At 43.6% G+C, this 20,212-nt stretch overlaps 1 protein-coding gene across 3 annotated transcripts in view; it reads left to right on the forward strand.

The window, feature by feature from the left end:
- The window catches only part of minpp1b (multiple inositol-polyphosphate phosphatase 1b), a 93,958-nt gene extending 74,036 nt beyond the window's left edge, over nt 1-19,922 (forward strand). The window contains exons 4-5 of one of the 3 annotated variants that reach the window (XR_009645879.1): nt 1,037-1,793; nt 19,831-19,922. Coding sequence is in view for 2 of the 3 variants with exons in the window: in XM_060842345.1 (XP_060698328.1) it covers nt 1,037-1,388; nt 19,831-19,905 (427 nt within the window). In the remaining variant the exon portion in view is untranslated. The remainder of the gene's footprint in view (nt 1-1,036; nt 1,794-19,830) is intronic. The other 2 variants (XM_060842345.1, XM_060842346.1) reach the window with 2 other exon arrangements.
- Nucleotides 19,923-20,212: the final 290 nt, after the last annotated feature.

The raw sequence follows: 20,212 nt of genomic DNA on the forward strand, positions 1-20,212 counted from the left end.
TGCCAACTCAAACTGAGAACCTATTCATCTGTCAGAGGTATGATCTGCGATCAATGAATGAAGAACTTAAGGAATAGGAGCAAGAATAGGCTATTCAGCCCTTCAGGCCTGCTCTACCATTCAATGAGATCATTTCTGAACTTCTCCTGCAACCCCATTTTGCTGCACTATCCCCATATCCCTTAATAACTTGTCTTTTAATATTTAGAATTCTTATTAATTTCTGTCATGAACATTCTCAATGACTGAGCTTCTCCAGACCTTGAGGTAGAGAATTCTGAAGATTCACCACCTACTCAGTGAAGAAATTCCTTCTCATCTCACTCACAAATGGTCTGATCCTTGTCCTGAGGTCGTGACCTTAGTTCTAGACCAATACTCATTCCCCACCTTGCCTTTCCTCTCCTCACTACCAATGTCCATCCTGCATCTGCAGTGCAAGAATTTTGTGTTAGAGCTAAGACAATCTTCTTTGTTAAAGATGTGCTTCTCTTCTTTGATGTGGTGCCTTTTTCCTATGACTTGTGTGTTGCTTTGTAGAACAGTTGCACCATCATCAGTGATGTACAGGCTAACCTTGGGAAATGCAGGGGGTTTGGGTGGGATGCTGTTCGGAGGGTTGGTGTTGGCTTGATGAGCTGAATGGCCTGCTTCCACACCGTAGGGATTCTATCATGGACAAAGGAGTCAGGTGGACAGACGGAAGTGATCTTGGGGATTGGCAGTCACTGAGTATGTGCAGGAAAGTTGTGTTGAGCCACATAATAAGGGGATACAACTGCCCCGTGATCCATTAAACAAGAGCGACGAGGGATGGATAATAAATGCCAGATTCATCACTGGTCCCGAAATAATTTCAAAATGTTGGACAGCATTCATTTGCAGAATTCCTGAGGCTTGGAACCCCAGTTGAAAGTGTCTTTGACAATGATTAATGGCTTTGTACAGTAACATGGAAACTGTTACTAAAATGGTCATGCTAGCAAGCGTGCAGCAAGGCTGCTGATTAACACTCTCTTTTCTCTTCTGCACACAGGAACCAGTCCATATCTCACACCGCTGTCATACGCTTCGGACACGCAGAGACTCTCCTGCCAGTCCTGACTCTCATGGGTTACTTTAAGGACAAATACCCGTTACTGGCGAATAATTTTGAAGCACAGAAAGGTCGCAAGTTCCGAAGCGGATGGATTTCTCCGTTTGCTGCAAACCTTGTTCTCATGCTGTACAGGTGCAATGAAGCACGGGGCCTGGGAGAAAAGTACAAACTCCAGCTGTTTCTGAATGAGAAGCCACTGCCATTTGCTCACAGTGGAAAGCTTGTGACCGACTATGAGGAAGTAAAGTACAGCTATGAGCACCTCACCGAATCACTGAAATTCAACAACGTATGTGAGTTTGCCACAAGAGAAGACTTAATTTCACTAGAACGTGATGAATTATGAGCTAGCTGTGTCTGTTTGCTCTGATGGGCTCAGATTTGCCACCAAATCACTAGAATATGGATTTGTTTTGTTTTTAATGGGAAGGTTTCCTCAGATACTTGACACACACTGTAGATGTCGCTGCATCTGTTTTGTCAGCACTTGGGACAGATCACTCTGTTTTGAGGCAGGAATTTATCCTGTGGGATTTTGAATGTCACAGCACACTTCAGTATTAGTCAACTGACCGTGTCTGTAAGCAGTATCCTGTGTATTTCACGTTTCTTGACTCTATCAGAAAGTATGTTAATAATGGATGTTTGAAGGACTGAAACTGCTGCTAAACCTCCAATGTCAGAAAACTGAATTGTAAGTAACTTTGACAATGAACCAATGGTTCTGGTGAAATAAAAACTAGAAGCACTCAGCCAGTTGGAAAGTATTTGTTCATAGAGCAACAGAGTTTCTGGTTGATCTGGGGATTAGAAGAGATGAACATCCAAAGTCAACTGCAAAATTTAGTTTTTTTTTGAGCTTGTACTGCTGAGATTGTTTATTACAGACTAATGTTTTAATTGGCCAAGTTTCATGAAATGATACAGCCAAGTAAGTTTAAGTTTACAATATAACCTTTTTTGTTTGTTGAAGTTTTTGTGTAATAACTTAATGTAGTAGTTGGTTCCCAGGGATTGCAGACAGTTAGATTGAGCTGACAGTTAAGACCAATATAGTCATAGAGTCATAGAGATGTTCAGCATGGAAACAGACTCTTTGATCCAACCTGTCCACGCCAACTAGATATCCCAACCTGCCCATACTGACTAGATAACCCAATCTGCCAACACCCAGTCCATATCCCTCCAAATTCTTCCTATTCATATACCCCATCCAAATGCCTTTTAAATGTTGCAATTGTACCAGCCTCCACTACTTCCTCTGGCAGCTCATTCCATACGTGTACCACCCTCTGCGTGAAAAAGTTGCCCCATAGGTCTCTTTTATATCTTTCCCCTCTCACCCTAAGCCTATGCCCTCTAGTTATGGACTCCCCCACCCCAGGGAAAAGACTTTGTCTATTTACCCTAACCATGCCCTTCATGATTTTATAAATCTCTATAAGGTCACCCCTCAGCCTCCAATGCTCCAGGGAAAACAGCCCCAACCTGTTCAACCTCTCCCTATAGCTCAAATCCTCCAACCCTGGCAATATCCCTGTAAATCTTTTCTGAACCCTTTCATGTTAAATACAGGATACAATTTCTTCTGGATCATCATGACAAACCTTATTTGTCCCATTTTTCACAAGGATTTGGCTTCGAACTTTGCTAAAATTTGACTGTGATGATTTGTGTTTTGTTCACATCACTGTGAGAAAGAGGATGAGGGGTAAAATCCTTTCCTATTTATGTAGTCATAGTTATTGTATAACTATACCTGAACACACCATACAAAATATATTCGTCCCTCATTAGGATCAGGAAATCAAACTGGAAGCACTAAGCCCAGTATTAATGGGGAAGAAGGTGAAGCAATATGTTTAGTGGCAGCTGTAGTAGTAATGGACACATATGACGGTAATAGAAGAAATGTCTCATTACTAGGGTTTGTTTCACAAGATCACCCAAAAAGCAGCCTACTCCTGCCTTATATAATGATTTGATTTATTATTGCCATATTTATCCAGGTACAGTGAAAAGTTTTTTGTTTTGCTGTACAGACAGACTATAAGACATAGCAGCAGAAATTAGGCCATTCAGCTCATCAAGTCTGCTCCATCATTCAATCATGGCTAATACTGTTCTCAACCCCATTCTCCCACTTTCTCCCCATAACCTTTGACCCCTTTACAATCAAGAACCTATCATTTTCTGTCTTACATACTCAATGACCTGGCCTCCATAGCCTTCTGTAGCAGTGAATTCCATAGATTCACCAGAGGTTTCTCCTTATCTCTGTTGTAAACAGTATTCCCTTTACTCTAAGGCTGTGCCCTCAGGTCCTTGTCTCTCCTACCAAGGGAAATACCTTCCCAACATCCACTTTGCCCATGCCATTTAGTATTCTGTAAGTTTCAATTAGATCCCCTCTCATCCTTCTAATCTCCATTGAGCATAGACCCAGAGTCCTCAAATGTTCCTCATTTGTTAAACTGTTCATTCCTGAGAACATTCTCATGAATCTTCTCTGAACACGCTCCAGGGCCAGTACATCCTTCCTGAGATATGGGGCCCAAAACTGTGCACAGTCGTACCATACAAAGTGCATAAGAGTAATAGAATAGTGTGAACAATATAATATTACTGCTGCAGAGAAAGTGCACAAAGAGTGAAGTCAGTATTAAATTTGGGAGGTCCATTCAGAAGTCTAATCACAGCAGGGAAGAAGCTGTTATGAATCTATTGGTTCATGTGTTTAAGCTTTTGTGTCTTCTGCCTGACAGATGATGGATGATATAACCGGGCTGGGGGTGAATGGAATGTTTGTAATATCTGGCAGGTATCTTGTGATAGTCACATTGAGTTTAAGAAAATGGATAAAGAACTCTAAGCCATGTTAGCAACAACATAGTCACAAACCTTGAGGCCAATATTTGTGCAATTTTCGGTAGATGCAGATCATTATTTGTGAGTCCAAGCAAAGACATAATTGGAAACCAGGACGTACAAAAAGATGCTGGCTTTCTGCTGAGAAGCTAAACCCTGGTCCCCAATCCCCACAAGATATAAAACTTTCAACCGCATTATACTGAAGACGATCCCCAGTGTCCGAACAAACATTTGTCTCTCAGTCACCACCACTGAAATAGATTATCTGTTCACTATCTCATGGCTTTCCATGGGACATTTCTGGGGGTGACCTAATGACATGAAAGCTCCTCTACAAAACCACGTCTTCCAGAGGACCAATAAAGAACAAGGGGGACACAATCTTAATATTCGAGTTTGACTATTCAGGTGTGAAATTTGAATCATCGAAATTTACAGCTCAGGAAGAAACCAATCAGTTTGTCTTTCTGTGAGTTTGGTTGTGCATAGTCCCATTTCCCAGCTTTTTCTTCTTCAGGAGGTTTCTCGATATACCGTCTAACTCCCTTTTCAAATGGTTCTGCATATCAGCTTCTACCTTGTATTCAAGGACAACATTTCAGATCTTGACACATTTTGAGTGAAATAATTCCCTTGGTGCAAATCATCGATTTTGAAGTCTGTAATGTCTGGGTAATGGCCAACTCTCAAGAAAGAATAGATTTTCCTCTGTCAGAACCCCTCAATGCCTTGAACATTTCCAATAAGTCACTTTTTAACATTCCATGCTCCAAACAGAATATTTCTAACATTTCCAACTTCTCATCATAACTAAAGTCCATCATTCTTGGAAACCCAAGTCTGATCCTGACTTTAGCTTCTAAACCCTTTCCCCTCACACTCACTATCTGATATCAGTTGTCCTGCTTCATTGTTGGCCTCTGATACTGTATCTCCTCAGATAGCCATAATCTAGTTGAATAATGGTGCAGGACTGAAGAGCTCAGTGACCCACTCTTGTTTCTCATGATTAGAAATGCAGAGATTACTAATTAAGATTCTCTCAGTGATAAATCATGAAACCGAGTTCAATAAATCCCCAGAACAAAGTGACCATAACATTTATCAGATTTTCATAAACTCTCAACTGTGTCACGAATACTGACCAGGGAATCCTAGCCTAGTCCGGTTTGTCTGGGGCTCTAGATCAAACTACGTGGTCAATTCTTACTGAAGCTATTCAGTTGTAAACATCTGAAATGACCCACAGAAGTAACTCACACTCCTTTATAAAAGTATTCTTGTCAGGGTCATCTACATCTTGAAAACAAATTGTAATCAACAGAATGTCTGCACTGGTGAGGAGAATCTCTCTTTATCCTCCTCAATTGAGGTGTTTCTGCTTAAAACCTTGATTCTTGTAGAGGTTCACTATCCTTCCTGTTATATCAGGAGCCTGACAGCTGGTCATCATCTTCAAGCTTGTTTGTAATGACGGTGCTACATTGCCTGCAAATTTGGCTCATTATTCTCATTGTTCCCTCCGGCTTGCGTTGTGGACTTTCCATGGACACTCTAACTTTGAAATGCTGCTGTAAGAGGTTACCCTTTATTCTTCCTCTCACTATTCCAAAGTTTATTGAATATTTTATGCTGACAGCTACAGAATCCTGCAAGACCATCTGTGACCACTTGAAGTTGCAACCGAATGATCATTGGCTAAAGCAGTAAAGGATGGTATTTGAAGAATTGGCCCATTATAGAGTGCATTTAACAAGATAACCCAAATGTGAAGCGGATTACTGACGGGACCCTTGTTTCCTCCAGCCAATATCTCCAACTGATAACCTGTCAAACTTTAACATGAGGCTAAAATCTTGCTTTGACAGAGAACATGTGGTTCTGGATCATTGCTGTCCATTTGTCTACAGGTCAGGGATCATTCCCTATCTTTGGTGCTCATTTCAAAGTCAGGTGTCAAACAGACATTTAGTTCTGAAAGTCCTTTGGGTAGTACTAAGCTTTTAGGTTCTGCCTGACACTTTAAACTCCCTAAGACCTGTCCATGCTTCATGTTCTACAATATATCCAGCAATAATGCTATGTCTGTGCTGTTGTGGGTCACCTTTGTTCTAAGTGTTGAACGCCATCTCTGAATGTGTTAGTTGTGCCGGTTTCTTCAACTGCTTTGATATTTTCTTTTTGAAATGATAAATAAATCAAGCTGGCCAAATAACTAACAATTAAAAGACCATATTTATGAGATAAATATTAGCTCCTAGTTCCTCACACATATTCAAAAATGAATGCCACTTTTAGCCTCACTGTTAATTCTCACCAAATTAGCCATGTTGGGAGAGGTATGAGAAATACACGTATGGTCGATACACCAATTGGGGGAGGTTTAGCCCCGAGTCATGCAACGTGAGAGCTCACCAATGTTGGATCAAACTCCCAGGAATGGCCAAGAGCCCACTGCCTTGTGGATACTTTGCGAGAGATGAAGACTAAGGGAGTAAATAATAAATCTGGTGTGGGGTCATAAACGTGCCCATGTCAAATTGTCTCACAACATCTGCAAGTAAAAAGTGAGGTCTGCAGATGCTGGTGATCAGAGCTGAAAGTGTGTTGCTGGTTAAAGCACAGCAGGTCAGGCAGCATCCAAGGAACAGGAAATTCGACATTTCAGGCCAGAGCCTTCCTGATGAAGGGCTCTGGCCCGAAACGTCGAATTTCCTGTTCCTTGGATGCTGCCTGACCTGCTGTGCTTTAACCAGCAACACACTTTCAGCTCACAACATCTGCAACCAAGCCAGTGCCCAGCATTAAGCTATGCTTTCCTTTGGTTCCAATGAGGGAAGGTGAAAAGCAGACCCTGATATTTATTAGCCAAAGTCTCCATTGATTTTTTTTTCCCAGGTTTGTGCTTAGAGAGGAACGTTTATCTGTTTATCTCCACAGAGGCTGTCATCCCTGCTGAGTTCTCCAACATTCTCTGCTTGTTTGAGGCAAACAAGGCACCAGTTAGAGTTTTTTTTAAAATGCTGCTGGAGTTCATTGTTTGACAGGCCATCTGGTGTAGTTTGGGTTTTGCTGAACACAAACTTGACCAGAAAGTATAGGAATCCTCACCAAAATAGACAGTGTCACATCAGGTTGAGCAGCTGTGGCTAAGGAAATAAAGGGAGAGTGCTGACAGATTGGAGGTGGGGTTTGGAGATGAGGAAATCCAGGGCAAAGCAAATCCCTGGAAGGTATGATCCAGGAAACAATACAAAAGGCCCTGACTGGACAGGACATCGCTCTGCTCCATATGCACAAGAATCCAACTTAGCTGCCAGAACTTTGCTGAAAAAGAGAGATATCATCAAACAATCCAATACCTATTTATTTTTCCAACAGTCAGTATTAGACATATTATATGGGGGAGAACCCCTCTCAATTGTACTTGTAAGAAAGCCTGGATCCAAACTTCACATTTGGATATTCATCAGAAGCTCTTACGTATTTGTATGTGATCTGTGAAGTAATTGTAGTGATTGGAACAAGGTCAGCCAGGTAGATTTCGTAGAATACGAGTTCCCTGACTGAAGCTGCTAACTTGATCCAGTCAGGGAGCCCTGGTTGATGGACAGATATAAACAGGAGTATCAGGGGTTTGGCTCACTCGAGGAGTCAGTTCTGAGCTAGCTGGATCAGTGTCATGTATTATGCACATGTAAATAAAGGGGAACTTGGTGACAGGATACCGGCCTAGGTGGAGTTATTTCAGTGCCGTCGAGGGAAAAATATGCCCCTGAAGAGATTCACTTGCAACAGTTGTCTTTGAGTTGGGGTATGCTTTTCTGGCATTATGCCATTATTTGGGAAGCTTGACTTATTTGATCCTGCCATCAAAGACTGGGCTCGGTACGTGGAAAGTAGGTGTTTCTTTATCTGAGCAAATGACATTGTTTCTCATCTGCCCCAATGAGTAATTCTCCTGAAAGCTAGTGGACCCACAGCTTTTTTGGTATTAGGAACCTAACCTTTCCCAGGCGCATCAGATACTAAAATGTTTCAGGAGCCGATGGGTTTAGCTACAGATTATTACAACCCACAGCCTTCTGTAATTCTGAGATGCTATTGATTTTACTCAACAATTCAAGAACCAGAGGAATCCATATCGGGATTTTTGACAAGTTTAAGATGACTGGCAGAAGCATGTGATTTTGGTTTAAACTTAAGTGAGATGCTGACAGACCATTTGGTATGTGAATTAACGATAGAACCATGCAGAAGCCTACTAGCTGAAGCCCAATTGGACTTCAAACAGGCATTCACATTGGCTTTGTCATTAGAAAATGCAGCAATTGGAGTTTATGAATTACAGGGATTGCCAGTGGAAGTGGACACCCTTGGTAGTCCAACTAAGTTGTTGAACACCGCTTGTGTGAAGGCAATTGCATAGCCTCACTCAGCACATATCCTGAACTGAGGGACCTTATGTCAGCTCACAGCAAGTTCCAAATCAAAGCTCAGCCTCAGCCAAACAGTTCGAATTTTCTCAAGAATCCAGGCCATTGTAGTTGCTGCCCATATGCAGACTTGAGACAGCAAAAGGGTTCCACCAAGCCTAAACTGAGTAAGAAAATTCAAAAGTTGGTATACCGGATAGTGCACATGCTGGAAAGCTCACCTACAGCTGGTTTGAAACAGTTAAATTGCTTAACAACTTCCAAATCAGAACCAATCGAAATAAACAACTGTTTAAATGGTCACCTAGTTCTAGTGGAGGTTGAAATCAGTGCGGGACCAGGTTTCCCAAAATTCACTCTGAACTCCAACCCTTAAGTTTGCTAAGCCCTCAGCCAGACTGACAACCCATACTGGGGAACCTTTACAGAGTGAAGGTACAACTTCAGTTCCTGCCTCTCATAAGAAGCAACTGGTTCAGTTCCCAACTGATTATGTTAAAAGGCTCGGGCCCAAGCTTGAAGGGGTGAAATTGGTCGAGAAAGATTCACCTAGATTGGTCCAATGTTGTTCAATTAGACTATGGCTGCCTGAGTGAAGTCCAAATTAAATAGCTACAAGCTTTTCAGGGTGTTCTAGGGACTACCAAAGGGGCCAAGGCCACCTTCCATGTTGACCAAGAAGCAATTCCACGGTTCTGCAAGTGCCCCCCATCTCCAGTTCCATTTGCCTTGCGTGCAAGACTAGAGGCAGAAATCAGAAGGCTGGAAAGCGAATAAATCATCAAACCAGCGCAGATTGCTGAATGGGCGCACCGGTCGTAAAGCCCAATGGGTCAGTTTGCTTTTGTGGGCAAACCAGTTTTTGCAGCTGGATAAATATTAATGCCTCACATGGAGGATTTATTGTCAGGGGAGGGATCAGTCTTTCACAAAGCTGGGAAAAAGCCAAGCATACATGCAATTATGATGAGATAACGATTCACATAAGTATGCTACAATTAATACCCATAAGGGTTTGTAACAATATACAAGACTGCCTTCTGGGCTATCGTCAGCCTGTGCCACTCTCCAGTGGATGATGGAGAACATTTTGCAAGGTCTATGTCAAGTCATTGAACAATGTGCTCATAACTGGGAAGACCAATAAAGAGCACTTAGAAAACTTGGGCAAAGTGCTTAAATGTTTTTCCAAGGCAGGGGTACATCCTCGGACGGAAAACTGTGTATGACCTACTTGTGCTGCAGGTATAGCCTTTAATGAAGTGAAGAAGCAGCTATTGTCTAAGGTGTTGGCCCACTACGATTCCAAGCGAGATGCGTTGCTGACATGCATTGCCTCCCCATATGGCATTGGGGTAGTGTTAGCTCACCGATAATCCAGCGGAGAGGAACGCCCGATGGTGAATGCTTCCAGGACTTTGGCTGATGTTGAACGAAGATACACACTAATAGAGAAGGAAGGTTTGGCAGTCATCTTGGGTGGGAGAAAGTTCAACCCAATGCCTTTACAGATGTAAATTTGTAATGGTAACAGATCATTAGGACTACTCAAAGAGGAAGGTTCATGCCAGCCATAGGTTCAGGTTGAATTCAGCAGTGGAGTCTCATTCTAAATGAGTATAATTACAAGTTGGAACACTGTCCTGGAGGCAAAGTGACACATGTAGATACATTGAGCTGCCTCTCACTGGCAGATACACCAGCGGTGGTACCACCACTGGAAGAGTCCATTCTGATTTTAAACTCTCTGGACGTGCTTCTGGTCACTACTGACCATCAAACTGTGGACACATGAAGATCTGTTCCTGGCAAAACTAAAACAACAGGTGGTGATAGGGGAAACAGAAGTACCATCACAACCAGAACTGAAACCTGTCCAGACCCAGAGAGACCAGATCACTGTAGAGGACGGCATATTACTGTGGAGAGCAAGAGTGATCACAAAGGTCACCACCAGATACTAGCTGTTGGTATGGCCAGTGAACTCCACTAGGGTCATCCAGCGGTTTCCAATGGTGAGACATTATATCCGCAGCCAGGATTGGATAGAGACATGGCTACATTGGTGGGGCAGTGCCCAGAGTACCAGCAAAGATAAATATTACTGCCAGCAGCACCCCATATTTGTGGGAATGGCCGGGTAAACCCTGGACTCGATTACATTTCAACTATGCAGGTCTTTTCATGGGCTCAATGGACGTGCATTGATTTCATTTGTCAACCACAAGGATGATGATTGAAATGTTGCAATGCATCCTTTGCAGTATACAGACTCCCAGATTGATCACAGATAACTGGCCAGCAGGCAATTTGACTATTGCACACCTCGGACATACCTGTAATCTGGGCTAGGTTCGGTATATAATGGATGGAGCTTTAGTCGGAATCTGAGAGGGGTAAGGCAGAGATGGAGACAGTCATAAAGGTGAAGAGACGTGGCTGTGGAAGTGAGTTTAACAAACATTTTATTCAACACTAGTGGTGGGATATAGAAAGCAACAAAGGTGAATGAGCCAAAAGATTAAAACAGAAGTCCTGACAGTGAGAAGGTGAGCGTACTTGGAAGAGACATGTCAGTGGAGTTCTGAAGAAGAGTCAAACCAGATTCAAAACATTAATGCTGTCCCTGTCTCTCTCTCTCTCCATAGATGCTGACAGACCTGTTGAGTTTCTCTAGCATTTTTGTGTTCTGAAGGCAAACAAACACCAGTAACAGTTAAGAACATGCTGCTGAGAGGGCATTAGTTGACAGGCCACGTGGTGTAGCTTAGAGTTGAAGTAGCCATTAGTTTATTTCAGATTGATTGTTGCCATTTACCTAGGGCTGTTACTGCAGCCGTGCCCATTCAGAATACTTGACTGACCGTCAAACCTTCAAAATAACCGATCTCAGTGAGGAAAGGGGAGGCTGAGTTCACATTTTGATTGAAGAGTTTTAAGACCATATTTAAATGATTAGTCATCTTTGAGATGGTTATTGAATAGAAGTTTGTTTTTCAACATATTGAGCACTTAAAATGATTTAAAATCTTTGAATAGGTTTCATGGATGAGAAGTTTTTGAGTAGGGGTGAGAGTTCTGTAGTTCATTAGAAATTTAACCTTTTTTGCATCTCCACATGGTTCCTGAGGTCTGCCCAGAAAAAAATATTGGGTGAATGTCCTGAGAGGTGACATGGGACATGAGGGGGCATGATGAATGAGTGGGGAAATGAGAGCTGAACAGCTGTCGACACAATTGGGGTGACGTCCTGAAAAACCAAGGTGGAACTTCCAGCTGCTTAGGTCAGTATTGAAACTCTGCCCTGTGTGTTACCAGCTTTTTTTTTAACATTTGGTCATAGGATATGGGTATCACTGGCTATACCAACATTACAGATCATAGATCATAGAACAATACAGCACAGAACAGGTCCTTCGGCCCACGATGTTGTGCCAAACATTTGTCTTAGCCTAAGCACCTATCCATATACCTATCCAATTGCAACTTAAAGGTCACCAATGATTCTGACTCTGCCACTCCCACGGGCAGCGCATTCCATGCCCCCCCCCACTCTCTGGGTAAAGAACCTACCCCTGACGTCCCCCCTATACCTTCCACCCTTCACCTTAAATTTAAGTCCCCTTGTAACACTCTGTTGTACCCGGGGAAAAAACTCTCTGACTGTCTACTCTATCTATTCCCTGATCATCTTACAAACCTCTATCAAGTCACCCCTCATCCTTTGCCATTCCAATGAGAAAGGGGCGAGCACACTCAACCTATCCTCGTATGACCTATTCTCCATTCCAGGCAACATCCTGGTAAATCTCCTCTGCACCCTCTCCAAAGCTTCCACATCTTTCCTGAAATGAGGTGACCAGAACTGCACACAGTACTCCAAATGTGGCCTTACCAAGGTCCTATACAACTGCAACATCACCTCACGACTCTTGAATTCAGTCCCTCTGCTAATGAGCGCTAATACACCATAGGCCTTCTTACAAGCTCTATCCACCTGAGTGGTAACTTTCAAAGAGCTATGAACATAGACCCCAAGATCCCTCTGCTCCTCCACCTTACTAAGAACCCTACCGTTAACCCAGTATTCTGCTTCTTATTTGTCCTTCAAAATGGACAACCTCACACTTGACAGGGTTGAATTCCATCTGCCACTCCTCAGCCCAGATCTGCATCATATCTAATACCTTTGCAGCTGACAACAGCCCTCCACAACTCCACCATTCTTTGTATCGTCTGCAAAGTTACTGACCCACCCTTCGACTCCCTCTTCCAAGTCAAAATAAAAATTACAAACAGCAGAGGACCCAGAACTGATCCCTGCGGAACTCCACTTGTAACTGGGCTCCAGGCTGAATACTTACCATCTATCACCACTCTCTGACTTCGACCGTTTGGCCAGTTCTCTATCCAACTGGCCAAACTTCCCACTATCCCATGCCTCCTGACTGTCCGCATAAGCCTACCATGGGGAACTTCATCAAATGCCTTACTAAAATCCATGTACATTACATCCACTGCTCTACCCTCATCCACATGCTTGGTCACCTCCTCAAAGAATTCAATAAGACTTGTAAGGCAAGACCTACCCCTCACAAATCCGTGCTGGCTGTCCCTAATCAAGCAGTGTCTTTCCAGATACTCATAAATCCTATCCCTCAGTACCCTTTCCATTACTTTGCCTACCACTGAAGTAAGACTAACTGGCCTGTAATTCCCGGGATTATCCCTATTCCCTTTTCTGAACAGGGGCACAACATTCACTACTCTCCAGTCTCCTGGCACCACCCCCATTGACAGTGAAGACGAAAAGATCATTGCTAACGGTTCTGCAATTTCCTCTCTTGCTTCCCACATAATCCTAGGATATATCCCGTCAGGCCCAGGGACTTGCCTATCCTCAAGTTTTTCAAGATGCCCAACACATCTTCCTTCCTAACAAGTATCTCCTCTAGCTTACCAGTCCGTTTCATACTCTCCTCTTCAATAATACAGTCCCTCTCATTTGTAAATACTGAAGAAAAGTACTCATTCAAGACCTCTCCTATCTCTTCCGACTCAATACACTGTCTCCCACTACTGTCCTTGATCGGGCCTACCCTCATTCTCGACATTATGTTTCTCACATACACAAAAAAGGCCTTGGGATTATCCTTGATCCGACCCGCCAAAGATTTTTCATGCCCTCTCTTAGCTCTCCTAATCCCTTTCTTCAGCTCCCTCTTGGCTATCCTGTATCCCTCCAACGTTCTGTCTGAACCTTGTTTCCTCAACCTTATGTAAGCCTCCTTCCTCCTCCTTACAAGACGTTCAACCTCCCTCGTCAAGCAAGGTTCCCTCACACGACCATCTCTTTCCTGCCTGACAGCTACATACATATCAAGGACACGTTGTATCTGCTCCTTGAAAAAGTTCCACATTTCAACGACATCCTTCCCTGACAGCCTATGCTCCCAATTTATGCTTCTCAGATCCTGTCTTGCAGCATTGTATTTACCCTGCCCCCAATTGTAAAATCTGCCCTGTTGCACGCACCTATCTCTCTCCATAACCAAGGTGAAAGTCACAGAATTGTGGTCACCATCACCAAAATGCTCACCCACTAACAAACCCATCACTTGTCCCGGTTCGTTACCAAATACCAAATCCAATATGGCCTCCCCTCTGGTCGGACAATCTACATACTGTGTTAGAAAATTTTCCTGGTCACACTGCACAAACACCGCCCCGTCCAATCTACTTGATCTAAAGAGCTTCCAATCAATATTTGGGAAGTTGAAATCACCCATGACTACTACCCTGTGGCTTCTGCACCTTTCCAAAATCTGTTTCCCAATCTGTTTCTCCACATCTCTGCTGCGATTGGGGGGCCTATAGTAAACACCCAACAAGGTGACTGCTCCTTTCCTGTTTCTGACTTCAGCCCATACTACCTCCAAAGGCAGATCCCCCTCAAACTGCCTTTCTGCAGCCGTTATACCATTTCTAATTAGCAACGCCACCCCCCCCTCCTTTTTTACCATCCCCCCTAATCTTACTGAAACATCTGTATCCAGGAACCTCCAACAACCATTCCTGTCCCTCTTCCATCCACGTTTCCGTGATGGCCATAACATCGTAGTCCCAAGTACCGGTCCACGCCTTAAGTTCACCCACCTTATTTCTGATACTCCTTGCGTTGAAGTATACACACTTGAGCCCATCTTTGGGTCCACAAGTATTCCCTGTCAGTGCTACCTTCCCCACAGCCTCCCTACATTCTTGGACATCCTGAAAAACAGCTAACCTATTTGCTGGACTACAAGTCCGGATCACATCCTTCTGCCAAATTAGTTTAAACGCCCCCCTCCCCCCCCCCCCCCCCGAAGAGTGCTATCAAACCTACCCCCCTGGATATTGGTGCCCTTCTGGTTCAGGTGCAACCCGTCCTGCTTGTACAGGTCCCACCTTCCCCAGAATGCAGTCCAATTGTCCAAATACCTGAAGCCCTCCCTCCTCCACCATACTTGCAGCCACGTGTTCAACTGCACTCTCTCCCTACTCCTTGCCTCAGTGTCACATGGCACCGGCAACAACCCAGAGATGACGACTCTGTCCATCCTAGCTTTTAGCTTCCAGCCTAACTCCCTGAGTTCCTGAATGACCTCCCCACCCCTCTTCCTATCTATATCGTTGGTGCCAATGTGCACCATGACTTCTGGCTGCACACCTTCCCCCTTAAGGATTCTGGCACCCGGGAGGCAACAAACCATCTGAGAGTCTCACCCATTTCCACAGAACCACCTGTCTATCCCTCTAACTATGGAGTCTCCTACAACTAGCACTCTCCTCCTCTCCCCCTTTCCCTTCTGGGCCTCAGAGCCGGACCTCGTGCCAGAGACCCGGTCACTGCAGCTTACCCCTGCTAGGCCATCCCCCCCAACAGTATCCAAAGCGGTATACTTATTGTTGAGGGGAACGACCACAGGGGATCTCTGCACTGCCTGCTTCCTCCCCTTCCCACCTCTAACAGTTACCCAGCTACCTCTGTTCTCTGGCGTAACTATGTCCTGTAGCTTCGATCTATCACCCTCTCAGCCTCTCGAATAATCCTCCGTTCATCCAACTCCAACTCCAGCTCCAGTTCCCTATCGCGGTCAGTGAGGGGCTGGAGCTGGCTGCACTTCCTGCAGGTGAAGTCGGCAGGAGCATCGACGGTCACCCCTGCCTCAAACATCCTGCAGGAGGAACATTCCACTGCCTGCGCTGCCATAACTCTACACTGAGTCTCCAAACAAGAACGCTAGTAGCTTACCTGACTGAGTCCTTTTTTTTAGGTTAGAGGATGAGGGAGTAATTGCTCACCAGTAATTGCTCATCACTGGTTGGAGAAAGTGAGGACTGCAGATGCTGGAGTTCAGAGCTGAAAATGTGTTGCTGGAAAAGCGCTGGTTGCCCTTGAGAAGGTGGTGGTGAGCTGACGTCTTGAGTCACCAAAGACCATTTGGTGTCAATAGAGATGCCTTTAGAGAGAGAGTTCCAGGATTTTGACTCAGCAACGTGATGGAATGATGATATATTTCCAAATCAGGATGGTCAGCGGCTTGGAACGGAACATGCATGCTATGGTGTTCCCATCTGCAGCCCTTGGCCTTCTGGATGGTAATGTTCATGGCTTTGGAAGGTGCAGTCTGTAGTACTGCAAATAATTTATGTAAATGACAAAACGTAGAGGACCCAGCACCGATCCTTGGGGCACTCCTCTTGTAGATGGTGCAGACAGCTATGACTGAGCATTAGTGGTGGCGAGACTGAATGTTTGTGGATGTGGTGTGAATCAAGTGGTCTGCTTTGTCTGAATGGTATCAAGCTTCTTGAATGTTTTTAGAGCTGCACCCATTCAGACAAGTGGGCAGTGTTCCATCATACTCCTGACTCGTGTCTTATAGATGCTGGACAGGTTTTGGGAAATTACTGCAATATTCCTGACCTCTGACCTGCTCTGATAGCCTCATTTTTTAAAAATGGTAAGTCCATTTGAGTTTCTTGTCAATGGTAACCACCAGGATGTTGATAGTGGGACATTCAATGATAGTGATTGAATGCCAAGAGGTAATGATTAGATTCTTTTTTCTGGAAATGGTCATTACCTGGCAGTTGCATGGCAGGAATTATAGTTGTCACTTAGAGTCATAGAGTTGTACAGCATGGAAACAGACCCTTCGGTCCAACCCGTCCATGCCAACCAGATATCCCAACCCAATCTAGTCCCACCTGCCAGCACCCGGCCGATATCCCTCCAAACCCTTCCTATTCATATACCCATCCAAATGCCTCTTAAATGTTGCAATTGTACCAGCCTCCGCCACTTCATCTGGTAGCTCATTCTTTACACATACCACCTTCTGCGTGAAAAAGTTGCCCCTTAGGTCTCTTTTACATCTTTCCCCTCTCACCCTAAGCCTAAGCCCTCTAGTTCTGGACTACCCGACCCCAGGGAAAAGATTTATGCCCCTCATAAGTTTGTAAACTTATTTGTCCCTCATAAGTTTGTAAAGGTCACCTCTTGGCCTCAGACGCTCCAGGGAAAACAGCCCCAGCCTGTTCAGCTTCTCCCTATAGCTCAAATTCTCCAACCCTGGCAACATCCTTGTAAATCTTTTCTGAACCCTTTCAAGTTTCACAACATCTTTCCGATAGGAAGGAGGCCAGAATTGCACGCAATATTCCAACAGTGGCCTAACCAATGTCCTGTACAGCCACAACATGACCTCCCAACTCCTGTACTCAATACTCTGACCAATAAAGGAAAGCATACCAAACGCCTTCTTCACTATCCTATCTGCCTGCGACTCCACTCTTAAGGAGCTATGAACCTTCACTCCAAGGTCTCTTCGTTCAGCAACACTCGCTAGGACCTTAGCATCAAGTGTATAAGTCCTGTTAAGATTTACTTTCCCAAAATGTAGCACCTCGCATTTATCTGAATTAAACTCCATCTGCCACTTCTCAGCCCACTGGCCCATCTGGTCCAGATCCTGTTGTAATCTGAGGTAACCCTCTTCGCTGTCCACTACACCTCCAATTTTGGTGTCATCTGCAAACTTACTAACTGTACTTCTTATGCTTACATCCAAATTATGTAAATGACAAAAGGTAGAGGACCCACCATCGATCCTTGTGGCACTCCACTGGTCACCAGCCTCCAGTCTGAAAAACAACCCTCCGCCACCACCCTCTGTCTTCTACCTTTGAGCCAGTTCTGTATCCAAATGGCTTGTTCTCCCTGTATTCCATGAGATCTAACCTTGCTAATCAGTGTCCCATGGGGAACCTTGTCTAATGCCTTACTGAAGTCCATATAGATCACATCTACTGCTCTGCCCTCATCTATCCTCTTTGTTACTTCTTCAAAAAACTCAATCAAATTTGTGAGACATGATTTCCCTTGCACAAAGCCATGTTGACTATCCCTAATCAGTTCTTGCCTTTCCTAATACATGTACATCCTGTCCCTCAGAATTCCCTCCAACAACTTGCCCACCACTGAGGTCAGGCTCACCGGGCTATAGTTCTCTGGCTTGTCCTTACCGCCCTTCTTGAACAGTGGCTCCACGTTTGCCAACTTCCAGTCTTCCTGTCAGCCCAAGCCTGGATTTGTCCATATCTTGTTGCATCTGAACATGGACTGCTTCAGTATCTGAGGAGCCGCAAATGGTGCTGAACTTTGTGCAGTCATGAGCGAGCATACCCCCCTTCTGACCTTATGATGGAGGGAAAGTCATTGATGAAACAGCTGAAGATGTTGGGCCAAGGACACTGGATGACTCAGTGGCTAGCACTGCTGCCTCACAGCATCAGGGACCCAGGTTCGATTCCAACCTCAGGTGACTGTCTGTGTGGAGTTTACACATTCTCCTTGTGTCTGCATGGGCTTCCTCTGGATATTCCGATTTCCTCTCACAGTCCAAAAGATGTGCAGGTTAGGTGGATTGGCCATGCTAAGTAGCCCATGGTGTCCAGGGATGTGCAGGCTAGGTGGGTTAGCCTTGGGAAATGCAGGGTTACAGGGATAGGGTAGTGGTATGGGCCTGGGTGGGATGATGTTTGGAGGATCAATGTGAACGCAATGGGCCGAATGTCCTGTTTCCACACAGTAGGGATTCTATGATTGTTTCCAAAATGCATTAATGATTTTGAGGAAGAAGCAAGTGTACTGTGGCCAAATTTGGAGAGGACATAGATTTAAAGGAAGGAGAAGCAGGTTTAGAGAATCTAGGAGCAAACCTTTTCTTGTCCAGAGAGTGATCCGAATCAGGACTTCACTACCTGGAAGGCTGGGAGAAGCAGAAACCCTCTTAACATTTAGAAGTGTTCAGATGTGCACTTTCAGTGCCAAAGCATATAAGGCTACCGACCAAGTGTGGGAAAGTGGGATTTGAATAATTAGGTGGTTGTTGCAGACTTGACAGGCTGAAGGGTCTTTCTTTGTGCTGTCAATCTCTATAACCCTATGATAAATTCATTTTTAAAACAAAGGCTTGGTTAATCAAATCAGTTGAGTGCAGTAAATTAGAAATCACCTGTCACTCAGTGTGCTTGGGTGCGAAATTAATGCTAATACGAGTATTTTTATTTTTACCTCAAAAATATTTTAATTATTTTGTATTGTGTTCGATGTGTTAATTTGAGTGTATACATTTCACAGGTTAATCTGCTAATTTTTGGACCGCACCTTCGATCTGATGTAAAATGAATAGAACTCATTCTTAAATAGGAACACATTGTAACATAATCATTTTCTACCTGCCTCAGACCTTGACCCCTCTAGTGTTATATCTCTTGCTAGAGCAGTTTATAGAACTTGCGGTTTGGAATGGATAACAGTACTTCCCATGTTGGCAACTATCTTACTTTTAATTCAAATAGTTTAAGACACAACATGAGAAAATATCTCTTAAGCAAAAAAAGTTGAGAGTTGACTTAATAGATGTCTGTAGAATTCTGAATAGTTATGAATGTAGAGAGCAAGAGAAAAATAACAGGTTAATAATACAAGCCAGTTACTAAGAAGAAAATAGCAAATCAAGAAGCAATGTCTTTACCCAAGGACTAATGAGAATATGGAACTTGCTCTTACAGGGAGCGGTTGAAGTGAATAGAATAGAATAGAACATCTTTTATTGTAGAATATTACAGATTAAGGGGAAACTGGACAAAGATCTAAGGAAGAAGGGAATAGACACTTATGATGTTCGCTTTAGATGAGAGAAAGCTTAGATAGATATTAAACACCAGCATGGAGCTGTTGGGTAGAATGGTCTGTTTCAGTGTATTTGTCAGACATAATCCTATATGGATCCTAATGATAATTAGTGTGTTTCTCATTTTTAAAATGATATTTGTTCCTGCACACTAACAATTTTCTCTCTCTCTCTTTTATAGGTGTGTGATGACCACAGTTACTTCCATTTCATTTTATTTCTCTTTCTCCTTCTTTTGTTTCTAATTTATTATTAAAATTGCCATCAATTAGACTTTTCCCATCTTTGTTTTATGCTTATACAATTGATTCAGAATTTGTAGTTCAGTACATATAATTATCCAGCACCTTAAGTCTTTGAAGGAAATTTGTAATTAAACACAGTAACTTGCTGTGTAAATAAATTTCTCCACATCCCCACACGATACCTTTTGACATGACAGGACGGAGGTGAAATCAGGTTACAACCTGATTTCTCGCGGAGTAGAACAGTGAAGTTCTTGCTTTGGGTATTAATTATGACCTTTACAAGCAATGACATTAGCATTTCTCAGCCATTCAAAT

Source organism: Hemiscyllium ocellatum, chromosome 22 (genome assembly GCF_020745735.1).
Source record: "Hemiscyllium ocellatum isolate sHemOce1 chromosome 22, sHemOce1.pat.X.cur, whole genome shotgun sequence".
In the NCBI taxonomy this organism is placed as follows: Eukaryota; Metazoa; Chordata; class Chondrichthyes; order Orectolobiformes; family Hemiscylliidae; genus Hemiscyllium; species Hemiscyllium ocellatum.